Source organism: Lissotriton helveticus, chromosome 3_1, assembly GCF_964261635.1.
Source record: "Lissotriton helveticus chromosome 3_1, aLisHel1.1, whole genome shotgun sequence".
NCBI lineage: Eukaryota > Metazoa > Chordata > Amphibia > Caudata > Salamandridae > Lissotriton > Lissotriton helveticus.
This window is the reverse complement of record NC_136061.1, coordinates 1,951,297,988-1,951,312,080: the sequence shown is the minus strand read 5'-3', so window position 1 is coordinate 1,951,312,080 and position 14,093 is coordinate 1,951,297,988. Positions and strand designations below refer to the sequence as shown.

Sequence of the window (14,093 nt, the reverse complement as noted above, 5' to 3'; positions counted from 1 at the left end):
CCCTTCCTGAAGGCTTGACTCTCTCGCGTGTCTGGCCGCACTTGCCTTCCGGTTTGTTGATTCTCTTCGGGATTGAATGGCGTTTTCGTCCCTCTCTGGCGGGGCCCAGGTGCGTGCCGCGGGGATGGTGTCTCTAGGAGCCCTTTTAAACAGTAGATGCGCCGGGGCACATTTAGTGGTGCTGTGGGGCGTCTGCCTGTAAACCCTAGGAACTGGTCCAGAGCTGATTCCGGATCATCTCCGTGATCTACGGCGATCCGCAGGGCTCTGTTAAGGGTCCTCATGAGTCTCTCCACCTCTCCATTTGCCTGGGGCCACAAGGGAGTGATTTTTCGGTGCTTGATTTGGAGGGCTTCCAAATCAGCCCCATGTTCTTGTAGGAGTACCGCTCCCAGGCCCACCGGGCTTGCATCAACCACCAGCTCCGTCTTTCTCTTCGGTTGGAAATACGCCATCACGGTGGTGTCCAGGAGGCTGGTCTTTATCGCCTGGAACGCTGTATTGGCCGTCACCGTCCAGTCCCACTTTTGATCATGACGGGTGAGCAGCCTCAGTGGCTCTGCCAGGTCCGCCAGGTTGGGGATGAACCTCCCGCAGTACGTTGCCATCCCAAGGAAACTCCTGACCTCTGTCGGGTTCTGCGGGGTGCTAGCTGTTCTGATGGCCTCCGCCTTCTTGGGGTCAACTTTCAGTCCTTCCCGGGTGAACGTATAGCCGAAGAAGTCTATTGATTCCTGGTAGAACGCACATTTTGATTTGTGGAGCGTCAGACCCTGTTCTGCCAGTCTTCTTAGAGTTGCTCTCAGGTGTACGTGATGCTCTTCGAGTGATCCCGAATACACCAGAATGTCATCAATCAAGTTTATGACTCCACTCAGTCCAGATAACACCTCCCTGATTGCGTTCTGGAACACTTCGGCTGCCGATGAGATCCCGAAGCTCAGCCTTTTGTACCTCCTTAGACCTATGTGGGTGGAGAAAGTGGTGATGTAGCGGCTGTCTGGCTCCAGCTCCAGTTGGTGGTATCCCGCGTTTAGATCTAATTTGGAGAACCACTTTGCGCCGTTGAGGTCCGCTATGATGTCCTCCATGGTTGGGGTGATATGCCTCTCCCTCCTCACTGCTACGTTGGGCAGGCGCATGTCCACACACAGCCGTATCGCCCCTGGCTGCTTGGGTTTGGGTGCCACTACGAGAGGAGAAACCCACGGTGTGGGCCCCGTCACTTTCTCGATGACTCCGAGATCTTCGAGCTTCTTTAGCTCTTCCTCCACCTGCGGCCGCAGGTTAAATGGGACTCGCCTGTGTCTTAGGGCTGTCGGGCGTATTGACGTGTCTATATGGAGCTTGAATTTCTTGTTCTTTAGCTTCCCCAGTCCTCGGAACAGTTCTGGAAACTCCTCCATCAGGAACTCCGCATGTGACTGGTGCACCTGGTTTGCAAAGAACACCAGTCCAAGGTCTTCAGCGGTGTGACAGCTCAGTAACGTGCCCTTCTTCCCTTCCGTGACGTGGAATTTTGCTTCGGTTGAGTAACCTTCATGCACAATTGTTGTCTTGATCACTCCACGTAACGGCATCGGCTCGACTCCTCCGTACGTGTATATCCTTGCCTGGGAGCGGACCAGTTCAGGCTTCGGCATCATCCTTTCGTACTGGTCGGAGTCCATGACGTTCACGGATGCCCCAGTGTCTATGAGTGCTTGGACCGCCGTGCCATCTACCTTGACTGAGCACATCGGTGGGGGCCTCCTTCGCGTAGATGCCGTGGATGCTCTACCCACATATGAAACAACGTAGACTTAGTCGTCTTCATCATCCTCGTACCGAGGAGGTCGCTCTTGGGCATGGCTGTCTGGTGGTGGGTCGATATCCTCTGCTAGCGACAGCTGGTGTACTCTCCTTTGCAGATTTTTCGGCCTGGTCGTCGCCGGTCTGTACTTTACGCTCCGGCACACTTTGGCGAAGTGGTTCCGTCTGCCGCATTTTGAGCATGTGCGTCCCTTCGCTGCGCACGCTGCTGTGGCGGAGTGGGCTTCCCCACAGTATCCGCACGAACTCTCTGGCGCTGTCGTTCGTTGCGGCCGGTTCGCCGCAGGCTTTCGGTGGATCGCCTCCACGCTCTCCATCTTGACTTGCACGGGTTTGGTCGGCGCCGGGGTGGCTACTGGGGTGTATAGCGCAGCTTCCATCTCCTCCGCCCTGACGTCGGATAACTCATGCGACCTCGCGAGTATCGGGATCTCATCGAGCGATATCCCTGGTTGGCGCAGGATTAGTTTCCTTAGCAGCTTTGAGCGACACCCCACGATGATTTGGTCTCGTATTTCCTCACGCGGGTCCGTGAACGGGCATGTGTTCGCCAGCCGGCGTAGCCGTGCGTAGAACATGTCTACTGACTCGGATCCCGTTTGCCATGCTCTTTTGAACTTGAACTTTTCAAAGTCGGTGTTCAATTGGGGGTCAAAGTGCTTGTTCAGCGCGGCCACTGCTGCCTCGTAGTCATTTTCTCTCCCGGTGTTGGGAAGCGTCTTAAAGAGCTCATCTATCTCCGCGCCGCCATACAGGATCAGGAGGGACCTCTTGACCTCGCCATCCGTCTCCCTAGTGCCCTTGAAGTAATGGTTCAGTCTGCGGACCCATGCCTTCCACCTCACGGCCACAGTGGCTGGGTCTGATGCTTCACTGAATGGTGGGAGCGGCGCCGCACCCGAATGTGTATGGTGGCCCGTTTGCGGGCCGGGGGTCGCGGCTTGGGCCTGTACTTGATTGTTTCCCGCCTGAGCTGGTGGTGGCGGCTGTGCGGCCAGGGCTGGAGCACCTTCTTGCTGCGCCGGGGCCCCATTCACAAGGGACATGGTTGCCCTTGTATGCGATGCTCTGCTGTTCTCCCTGCCCCCTCCTCGGCTGGGTATCTTGGGGCAGTGGGCGTGCGTGGGCCCTTGTCGCGCCCTTTTCTCCCTTCCGTGTTGTGGCGCAGCGTCTGGCCGTGCCAACGCTCGATTCCCCTCAGATCCTTAGACGCGGCCACGTGGAGGCAGTGGTGCCTGCAGTACCCTCTGCAGCCGCTGGGGGCCGCCTCGCGTCTTTCGCGCTCTTCGCACAGCGTGCTCACTGGGCCAGGAGCAGCAGCCGTCAGGGGGAGGCCGTAGCCGGAGAACGTAGCGCGACGCACTGCTGAGTGCGTGGTGAAGGCGGGGCGGGTGGAGGCGCGGCACGGTGCTCCGCCGGCCTCCGCAGCGTGGGAGCCGCAGTCCGGCGTATGCCTCGATGACAGGCAGCCGTCGCCCGGACCACAGGCCAGGTAGGCCGATAGGCGCTCGCAGGGGGGGCTGGCGCTCGCAGGGGGGGCTATCTGTGCGCACTCACCCTGGGCGCTCCGCGGTCCCGGCCCTGGCAGCTGAAAGCGCTTCCGACGGGAAGACGCGTGGGCAGGCCGTGGACCGGAGCAAAACAGGAGCAGGCACCGAGCACTCGGTGTATCGCCGTCACTCCCTCGTCTTCTCCTGCACGCGCAGGACAGGCCGGCCTCGTCGCCAATGTGATGAGGTGTGTCGGGGCCTAAGGATATGCGGGTGGGACACCAAGTAACTAGACACACACACCAATACTAGGTAGCCGGGAAGACCACGAGCTGTCTTACCGGGGTTTATTATACCCTCGGGGCGTGCCCGCCCTGAGGGGTGGAGTGGATGCGTGAATGTCGATACATTGTATGGTAGAGCCCGCCTGGCTCTCTACACCCATGAGGCATGCTGTAGCCTATAAAATAGCTTCGTGGGTTGAGGCCAAGTTGAAAATATGTATGTTAAGCCTGCAGGTAAAGTAAAGTCCACATTTGTAAAGCGCACAATCACCCGTAAGGGTCTCTAGGCGCTGGGGGCCGTCGGGAAGATTAAGCGAGCTATTGCCCAGAGTCACATGGTGCTGGGCTAACCTGCCGCAGGAGCGGGGGATCGAACCGTGGTCCCCAGATTCCAGCGTCAGTCGCCCTGGCCGCGGCGCCACACCTCTCCCTTGCAGGTCACAAGTGTAATGCCAGGAACAGCAGGCCCGGCCGTTTCCAATACTACGTTTTAGGTGATTGGACTAAATCTGGTCAGTAGTTTTTGAGAAAGTAAGGTTCAAAATGTACATATATCTAGTGGCGTGGGATCAAAACACAGGATCAGTTGGCTGGCTGCAACATGAAGAGCAATATATAGCGCTCTGAGTCATAGAAAACAAAACAAAACGAATAAGGGGGTAAAGCGAGGTATGCTTTAAGGGTACCTCTAGGATAACATTTTTTTTGCTGTACTACAGCAAGGCTCATTGTGGATTTCACATAATTTCACAGAAGTACTACCGCACAACAACACATAAAGGTGTGGGGGGCGGGGACATGGTGTTGCAAGACCATGGATGCTGCCCAGTTACGGGGTGCCCAGCCGCCGGTAGGGTGTTGGGTGGCAGGCCTGGTTACCAACCTCATGCCCCACACAGCCAAATGCCTTGCACTGCGAGGGTTGGGTGCAGGACCTGGTGGCTGGCCCTGCCTCCAAAGGCTGCGCCTGGCACAGCGTTTGCCTACTTGTATGTATGCATGTATGTATATAGCATTTATAGAGCGCAACAAAGACCCCACGGGTACCCTGGCGCTAGTATGGTTAGGTATGGCAACAAAATATTACTTCACATCACAAAAAAACCTCTAGAAATTCACTGAAAAAACAAAGGTTAAAGTAACATTAAAGTTAGGTGAAACTGCAAGTTAAAATATAAAAAATATATACTCTAAAAAACACTGAAATTCACCAGTTACAGTAATTGAAGTACTGTAGCTCAAGACCTCGCCACGCACGGCTTCAGACCTCACATATTACACCAGTCATTGCATGTTCTATGACATCATCGATAACAGCAATTCATAATTGATGACAACACTGTACACGCTGGTAGCACGAGTTTAAAATTACTTTCTTTTAACTATACCTAATGAATTCCACTGGTTTTCTTTTAGCTGAAATTTTTACATTTAAACTGACTTTCTCACCTGCGACATCACTTTAATGGCTGTGTTTTTTCCAGTGAGTGGTATACACAGATGGCTCTTAGTAAGGTGTGCCAACAGATAAAGACTTTAACATAAAAGGACTAGAACATGCAAATGGCACAGGGGTGCTTTGGTGAAACGACATTGGTATGGGCAGATCTTAGGTTCTGGGTAGGAGTGTAGTACCATAGTATCTTGGGTTGCAGGAGAAGTGTTTTCCCCTGTTTTGAACAAGTCAGTAGTTTCTATATGGCCATGTTTAGGACAAAGCACCACCCGACTTGGTATCAGCATGAAGTGAGAGTAACGTTAAGTGACTTGCACAAGATTCTAGAGGCTAACTTTAGGATCCTGTTAATTGGTGGAAAAGAACACAGTGGGAAGCTGACAGTGCCTGGGAGTTCCACTGAGCTGAGTACAGGTCAAATGGGATGAGCTTTAGCTGTAGGGTACCAGGAAATTCAAACAGAACATAAAATACCATCCCTGGAACAGGCCGGACAGAACAGAGGATTTACAGAGGAGTGAGCAAATGTCAGGGTTCTAGAAGGACAGATGAAGGAGTCATTTAGAATGATAGGTGCTGAAAAGGAGGGGGAACCAGAGAACCTCAATTTGGAAGGAATTTAACATGGGGGACCACACGTAGTGCCATCGAGTAATGGATGGCAGTGAGATAGATTCATTTGCCTAAAGGATGGAAAACATAGGCAATAGAAAAAGAAGTGTTAGGTAACATGAGTATATAGATGGCATACAAAAATAAATGTGGAGACAATGTCTCGTCGAGGTGGAGTAGAGTACCAATAGGAGGCAGCCCTGTCAGAGCTGATGCCAGCTACTAGTCACTTTGTTGTTGCGTCTCAGGCCACCCACGAAACATGATGAATGAGGACAGAGGTCATCCAAGTGTGTACAACACCCAGGGTCGGACTGGCTATGGGGCAGTCAGGCACTCTCTGACAGGCTAGTCTGAAAGGTCAGGGTAAAGGCCTATTTTTGTGCTGTTTGTAGGCATTTGTACAGGTTCCTGTGATTTCATTGCGCTCTATACTACCCTTTGAATATGTAAAGCGCTCTGATACCCTCAAGGGTCAAGTTCGCGCTCTATAAAACCTTAAAATAAATAAACATGTTGTATTATCTCGTGAGCTGTTGATGTCCATGAAATCACTGCAAACATGGTCTGCAGCAAGCACAAATACATTTGTTCCCACATACCGTACAAAACACAGTGTCTTTACAAGTTCAAAGCGGCCCAATTTTCAAAAAGGTTACTATGTTTTATTAGCTATCAGATTTGCAAATGGGGGCCACTTTACCGGCGGGGGCCTATTTTGTGTCCCAGTCTGACCTTGGGACACACAGTGGATGTCAAGGAATTTGGGAGCCCCGGGAAACTTGGTTTGGGGGTGCCTGTATGGAACAAATTTTAATTTGATTGCACATGTCAAGCCCACATGATACCAAAAATTACTAAAGTACAATAATCAACAGTATCAGAAGCAGCCAAAAGATCTAGCAGTAAGGCGATGGCAGGCGGGTGACTGTGGAAAGGAAGAAGAGATAACAGTGGCTAGCAGTGAAAGTGCAGCTTCTTGTGTAGGGTACAAAAACACGAGTGAAAGGTTTTAACTAGGTTGTTTGAGGATGGTGAAGTGTTAGGGTCCACCTATATGGAAAAAAGGCAGGAGGAGAGATGCTTAAGAAGGAGAGAAAGGAGGAGTGGGTGTCTTAAGAAACGGTAGAACCACAACGGATGTGACGTATTTCATCACTGCACAGTTGTGCTTGTGGCCTAATTTTCAGTCCTCAGCCAAGGAGTCTATTCATGTGCCCAAGGGAGAGACTTGGCACACAAGGGTACACACGGTGCCCTCCTGGCAATCAAAGGCACAGCACCTTATTGACAACTTCTATATGCCGTACATTCGCAAAATGCAACACCACACGAGGAGAAAAGTGAAGTCTGTCCCAGGCACAGGAGACTCTGTCAATCTCAGCATCTGTCCCAGATAAGAACCCACCACAAACACTGCCCTAGAGGAGTGATTTGCTTTCAAACAAACCCTGAAAATATACTGCCCACCTCCAGGAGCCCCAACAAACCACACAGCTTACTCCTAGATCTAGGGAAGCTACTTGCTACACTCCCAGCCTCGAAGAAACCACTGCTTCACCCCAGAACCAGGGAAGCTATATACACCTCGTGCCTCAAGAGAAACAGCTTGCCTCACTCCCAGATCTAAGATGGCTACCTGCTCTATCCTCGATTTCAAAGAAACTACCTACCACACTTTCTGATATAGAGAAACCATTGGTCTCAACGTCTGGCGAAAAGAAACCAACGACTTCCTCATTAGTCCCAAAACCGCCCAGACTCACTGCATGCCCCAGGGAACCTATGCGCCTCATCCACTCTACCGGGGATGGCATTTGCCACACCGACCGCCATATAGGGCACGTCTGCACCAATCCAAAGAATGAATCCCCACCTGTCGGAGAAACCATCAGACTCCCAACCTCCTTCCCCGCCCGAGGGGTACCACCCTCTGCACGCCATTTGCCCCACCCCAGACACATAAGGCAACATATACTTCCACGGAAACCGTAGTGCATATAGAAACATGTACCCCATCCAGTGACAGAGAGAAGCCCCCTCCCTAACGCTCTGCCCCACAGAAACCACTGGCTTCAACCTTTACCTTATTCCCTTTCCTGACAGAAATCAGCTACCTACCTCATGCTCTGTTCCCTAGTACCAAAAACAATGGGAGGGGAGGGGAACAGTTATGTGGGAAAAGGCCCTCAGTTTCCCCAAAATGATATACATAAACCAGAATTGGAGAGTGTCTCCCAAATAAGCCGTCACTAAGCCCTGCTCCTTAGTGCTCATCAGGCACACTACATGTGCTCTTATAGAGCCCTCACCCACTTAAGGTAAGGTACATTTTTAGTATGCTTGATTAATTAAAACCATTGCATACATGAATACATTTTGAATACACACGTGCTCATTATGCAGCATGCTTCATCATCGGGTCCTCACCTGGTGAGGTACTCTCTAGCAGGTGGGTTTGGGTTAGCAAGTCTCCACTGGGCATTGGTGCACGTGTGACCTTTGATCCCAGCAGGCCCCCACATTTGCTCCCATGAGACCTGATTATATCCGTTGCCACGATTTTTGAAGTGGATAATCTCCAGTTTTCAATCAACTCACCCTGTCCAGAAGGGCTGGGTAAGTATCTCTTGATCTTGGATGAACGCGTGTGGATGCATAACTCCTCCTCAGTATAGGTTAAGACTTGTACAAGGGTCCTAGAGGTCCTGATGAAGTCTATGCATCTTGCAAACAGATGAAACATGTCGACCTAGAATAGAGAGACTGGCTCTGTAAATGCCCTGGTGTTGTGCTATGTTGTTAACCAGATCGCACAGCCCCTATATTAAAGGATTGGGTTAGGGTTCCCTGGAGATACTTTAACATTTTCCATCCTGTGATCACATCAAGCGCCTGAAGAATGTCAAAGTGCTCCCTCTCACTGCGAGGTTGAGCCCAACTGGCAGTGAGACTTTCAAGGTGAGCATGTGATGATGTAGCATGAAACGTGATTAGCATTTGTGTGTGTGGGTTGAACACATGTAGTTTGCACAGTGAGCAGTAGGGAGCAGGGCATAGTGACTATTGTTTTGGAAGGCACCCTCCACTTTAGTTTATATGCATCTGTTCCCCAGTAGCCACGCCCCAATCCCCACTAAAAAGCAACAATAAGCTTCAACTCGCTGCCACAGAGACTCCTAATGTCTTACAGAAAATCAACAGTTTACTCTTCCCCGGAAAAAATCGTCCTTTTCTCCAGAGTCCAGATACCACATCCATGACCCAGGGATGCCCTGCCTCGGCTTCTGCCTGATAACAAATACATATTCCTTCTTCCTTGACCCCTGACAAATCACCTCCCTCATTGTCAGCATTTGGTCCAGAAAAAACAAACACACACATACACCTGCCTAAACTATTGCTGAATACATTTTGTCAGGAAAATACTGCCTTCAACTTCTTCTCCCATCGTCAGCCTTCAGATACCCCTGCCCCATCGCTTGCACCCAAGAAATCAGCTCGGTCAGCACTCCCGCAGGGAAGGCGCTTTCCTCAATCCAAGCCCCAGGAATAGGACCGGTTTCAAAAAAAACACTGTTTTCATCGCTGCTCCAGAAAAAAATGTAAAATAAACCCACACGTGATTCTTTCCCCACCCCCGAGAAACACCCCCTTCCTAACCCACCTCCATACTCTCATCCTTCCCGTGCAACACTGCCCACACTGGTGCCCGGACTCTATCCTAAGAAAAACATCTACCAAGTGAAAACAGTCATGCTATCCCACGGAGAAACACTGTCCATTCCGAGAAGCACTGCCCCGTATTCTGCCACGGAGAAACACTGTCGAAACTAACCCGTACTCTCCCACGGAGAAACACTGTCCACCCTGACAAGCATTGATCCATACTCTAGTCTCTTGCCAAAAGAACATTGCCCATCTCGAGAAGTTCTGTACCATACAGTCCACCCACACTGTCCATGTTCCTCTTTTGATCCGACAATGTCACACCCCCTCCCCCAGCACTGCCCATCCATGCTCGGCTCCCAAGAGCCACCGTCCATCCTGAGAAGCCCCCATCTCTCTTCCCGAGATTCTCCCACGGAGAAACAATGATCCATCCTAAAAAGCACTGCCCCACCCCCTTCCCATACAGAGAGATGCTGGTCCATCTTGTGCAACTATGCCCCCCCCCACACACACACACACACACACGAAGAAACGCCGTCCATCCCAACACTGCCATGGCCTCTCGCTCAGAGACACAGTGGCTCATCACTACTCCAGAGACACACTACACAGCCCAACATCAGAATCATGGACTGCGACCCGAATCAGCACTACATTACCTCCCACAACACGGCCCCAACCACATCCCTCTCTCCCACAGCACCCAACCCCCGTCATCAGCTCACCTGGCCCGCACAGACGACTGTAGTGGTAGGGGTTGCAGCAGGCACTGTCCTCCGACCTCCCGAAATTCTGACAGCCCAATAGCGCCTTGAGCTCGGTAGGGCGCTGAATATCGGGCCAGCGGAAGAGCTTGCAGAGTAGCCACTGGGGGGAGGCGGGCAAGCCCCCCACCCGCAGCTCGGCCAAGCGAGGGGGCAGCGGGACACAGCCCCCTACCATAGCTCCTTTGGATTCCACGGCCTCCAGCAGCGCCTCGAGGCTCCGTAAGCGCTTGAGAAGCGAGTAGGTGACTGCTTTCAGTTCGGGGTCGGGCGGAACGGGGGACCGTGGGGATCCCATGGCGGGAGACTGGGGGGATGCCGGGGTGCGGGGGCTCGAGGGAGAGTTGTCCTGGAAGAGGCAGCAGGTCACCGTCCTGTCCGAGTCCTCCGGGCTCGCTGCTGCCCCTCCGTCCAGCCCCTCGGGGGTCGCAGACGTGTCTCCATTGTCGGTTTCAGAGATGTCCCCTGTCCACCCCCCAGGGGTCTCCGCGGGGCTTCCATGGTGCCCCCAGGAGATCCCAGCAGTACCTGCGCTCTGCCCCACGTCGGTCCCAGCAACGCCGCCGTGCCTGGCCCCGGGGCTGGCAGAGCAGCCCCCATGACGCCCCCCGGCCCGATGCTCCCCCTGCTGCAGCACTCGGCTTCTCCAAAGGCGCCGGACCAGACTGGAGCGTCTGGACCTGAACATGCGACGAGGATCCGGAGTTGCTTCCCCCTCCTTCCTCCCCCGGCTCCTGGGTCCGATCTTGCCTGGCTCCCTAGTCCCCCTCGGGGGCAGGAACCCGGAGATGCATGGGGCTCCGTGCACCACCCCTCCGGGGGCAGCACACGTTCAGCCGAAGAGACCGTCCATCGAACTGCAAACAACAGATGCCCGTCCGGAGCCCGCAAACATCAAGGAATCATCCAAAATGGGTTTGGGGGTGAGGGGGGGGTCCTACATTTCAATCCCTCACATGCACACCACGAAGCGCGCAGAAACTCGCTTTAAAGTGACGTCCGCGTGTGGGGTCACAGCACGTCCGAGGAAAGCCAGGTAAATCCGGATGTGAACTGCTCGTGAAAGTGGAAAACCATCAGCTCACAGAGGCACAAAGTGCCAACATCCTCTTTGATTGGGCTGAGCCCCTCCAGTTTCTGAGGCCAAAAGTAGCAAAATTAAAGAATTATGGCCAAAAACTGAGAGAACTCTCAAGTTCATGTGCTTGAAACCGATACTCTCCCCACCGAGGGGCCCCAACAGGAGGAGAACGACGAAGTGCTTGCTCTGCAGTGGATAGTCTTCGGGGCGCTTGTATTGCAATGAATAAAACACAGGTTTCGAGGGTGCAGGGCCACAGATGCGGGGGGCTCAGCCTGTGAAATGGAGGCGACCCTCGACTGCTTCCGAGCTCTGCCCCCTCGCACAGCAGCTTTACCAAGAAGCAAGAAAAGCAGCAGGAAAACTGCACTTCCACTGCAGCGCCGACCAAAGAAGCCAAGAAACGTCCTGTAAAATCCTTGCGTTTATAAGGAACCGAGACCTCGCCCCCAAGGCCCGGCGGCTGCAGGGGAGTCGAGGTCCCGTGCGCTTCCGAGAAGGAGCAAGGCTGGCTCTGAAGAAGGGGCCTCCCGACGGCGCCGCTCCCGGCTGCTCCAGCAGTGCTCTGAAGAGTTTTTTCCTTCTGTTTTTCCCTTTTCTCCCTCTCGCTCTTTTTTTTTTGTTCTTGTGGAGCGCGCACACACACACACGGAGACGCACACACGCCTCCTACTTCTGCGCTGGAGCCATTGGCTGTCCCCCCACCATGTGCTAGTCTAGACACACTGGCGGCTCCGCGCTGCTCTGATTGTTGAGCAAACAGCCTCTCAAGTTTCTTAACTCTTAAAGGAAAACCCATCCCTTCCACCCTCACCCCGGAATCCCCCTCCCCCTCTTGTAAAGAGCGCCTGGGAGGAAAAGGAGAGAGGGCCTGCCCTCCCCTGGCTACCCAGCGCCTCACCCATTCACAGGTTCATTTAGCTGCGTTTTTTTTTATTTATTATTAAATTAAGAATACCGCAATTAACTGGAATTCTGCCTTTTCTGACTTCCCAATCCGCCTACTGTTATGCTTTATTTTGGGTGTATTTGTTTTAGTTATTTGCCTACTCTTCTCAATGCCAACGAAGTAATTTTATCGGGTTGCATTGAAGCAGTTCACAACTCCGTTCAGTCGATCGAGGTTCATTCACCTCGAGCTGAGCATGAAAATCAACAAAGCTAAGCCTATTTACCGGCTCTTCTTTAGATCACACTTACTTCGAAGAAGTCGTCTCTAGGCGCTCTGCAACGGGCGTGCGAGATCTCCAACGGGTAGTAATGTCTTTAAGGCTTTTGCTGAGGATTGAAATATGTCAAGCTCTCTGATGCACGGATAAAACAACAGGCTACGATCATTTTTATAGCGCTTGGTGCCTCAGAAATGTGGCTTCGTAGCGCTATAGAATTACAGAGCTGCAACTCTAAGGGCCCATTGTACAGTTCTCGGAAGAACGGACTCAGATCCAGCAGTCCAAGTATCCAGGGGCTCGCGGGGGTCTCACTGAAGTGAAAGCACCCTAATCTATCATAGTGCGTGCTCGCTTTCCCTGGTCACTAAATTAGACACACAAGTACATACATGCTCTTCGGATCACTTCGCATTAGCAATTAGTTCGGATTACACTTCATATGGAACAGTAATAAAGTATATAGTTTACATATATATTTTAAAAAGTTATATCTAGGAAGTACTGAGGTACTTAAAAAAAGAAAAGAAGAAAAATGAAATGTTTAAAAAAATACTTTACACACTATATTTCAGAAATTTAGTGTACTAAAGTGTATTTTTAATTTTTTTACATATTTAATTCTTTAAACAAAATGTAAGGAGTACCACGGAAATACATAGAAAATACAGCGCTTCTTAAAAACACTCTTAAACAAAGGTTCATTTGTTTAAAGCATGGTACTTTCTAGGTACTAGCACAGTACTCTGTAAGCTTAAAAAAAAGTATACAAAAATATAAATACACTTCTCTACCTATTAACACTTTAATTAAGTGGCAATAGGTAGGAAACAACAATAAAAATATACGTTCTTATATTTAAGTCCCTAACCTAGAACACAGCTAAAGTGTAGTCAAATATGCGTGCATTAAATTTGTAAAGGCAGCCATTAGCGAATTATATACTGCCTTGTCATCGGCATGCACCACCGTACACTATCAAGTTACTGCAGCATTCAGTGCACAATATATTACATAGAAAAGAGCATCAGTAAGCACACCCTAAAGAGTATCCCCAGGTATCGGAAAAGTATGATTTCTTCTGGATCATAAGTACCACACAAACATCACTTGATTGATGATTTGCTTATAACCATATTCTATTTTATGATCTTGGCCATACTAAAATATAAAAAGTCCAAACAGTTCAGATTCTTCAATATGATGTTTCTTTATTCTTGTTGGTGTTACATCCAGCATGTAAGACTGTGTCTATGCCAACACGTGTTTCGTCTTCCCTTAGACTTTATCAAGGCAATTGCGAAAGTGATCGCGGTCAACCCCAGCGTAAAACAGTGGACCAAAGTTGTCTATTACTCCCGATTGGATATGTATCAGAGGCTTTAAAAACGCAACTCCTTATCGTCAAAACAGTCCACTATAATTTCCAAGGTTTGAGAGTGCACCCATTAGTAGTTGCACTCGGTTCTTAGTATCCTCGAACAGAAGGAACCCTTAATCCAACTCCTTTACGTAATTATCCATGAAAAAAGCCGGTAGGGAACCCTGATGAGCTCCTCTACATAATCCAAGCGTTTAGTCTCCTCCTAGCAGTATTCGCACTTCTTGTTCTGGCGTTCCATTTCCTGTAGAGGAAAACACTACTACCAATGTGTTTATAGTGCAAAATATATTACAAAGGGACACACTTATCACTGTATTGAGGTACCCTTGCATCACGCATAGTGTCGCAAGGGCAATGCAATACCTACGT

The 14,093-nt window shown here is 51.0% G+C and overlaps 1 protein-coding gene across 1 annotated transcript in view; it reads right to left on the bottom strand.

Moving 5' to 3' along the window:
- SMAD6 (SMAD family member 6) overlaps nucleotides 1–11,738 on the bottom strand; it is a 145,196-nt gene extending 133,458 nt beyond the window's left edge. The window contains exon 1 of the mRNA XM_078683043.1: nucleotides 10,052–11,738. Coding sequence (XP_078539169.1) covers nucleotides 10,052–10,778 — 727 coding nt within the window. The 5' untranslated portion in view covers nucleotides 10,779–11,738. The remainder of the gene's footprint in view (nucleotides 1–10,051) is intronic.
- Nucleotides 11,739–14,093: the final 2,355 nt, after the last annotated feature.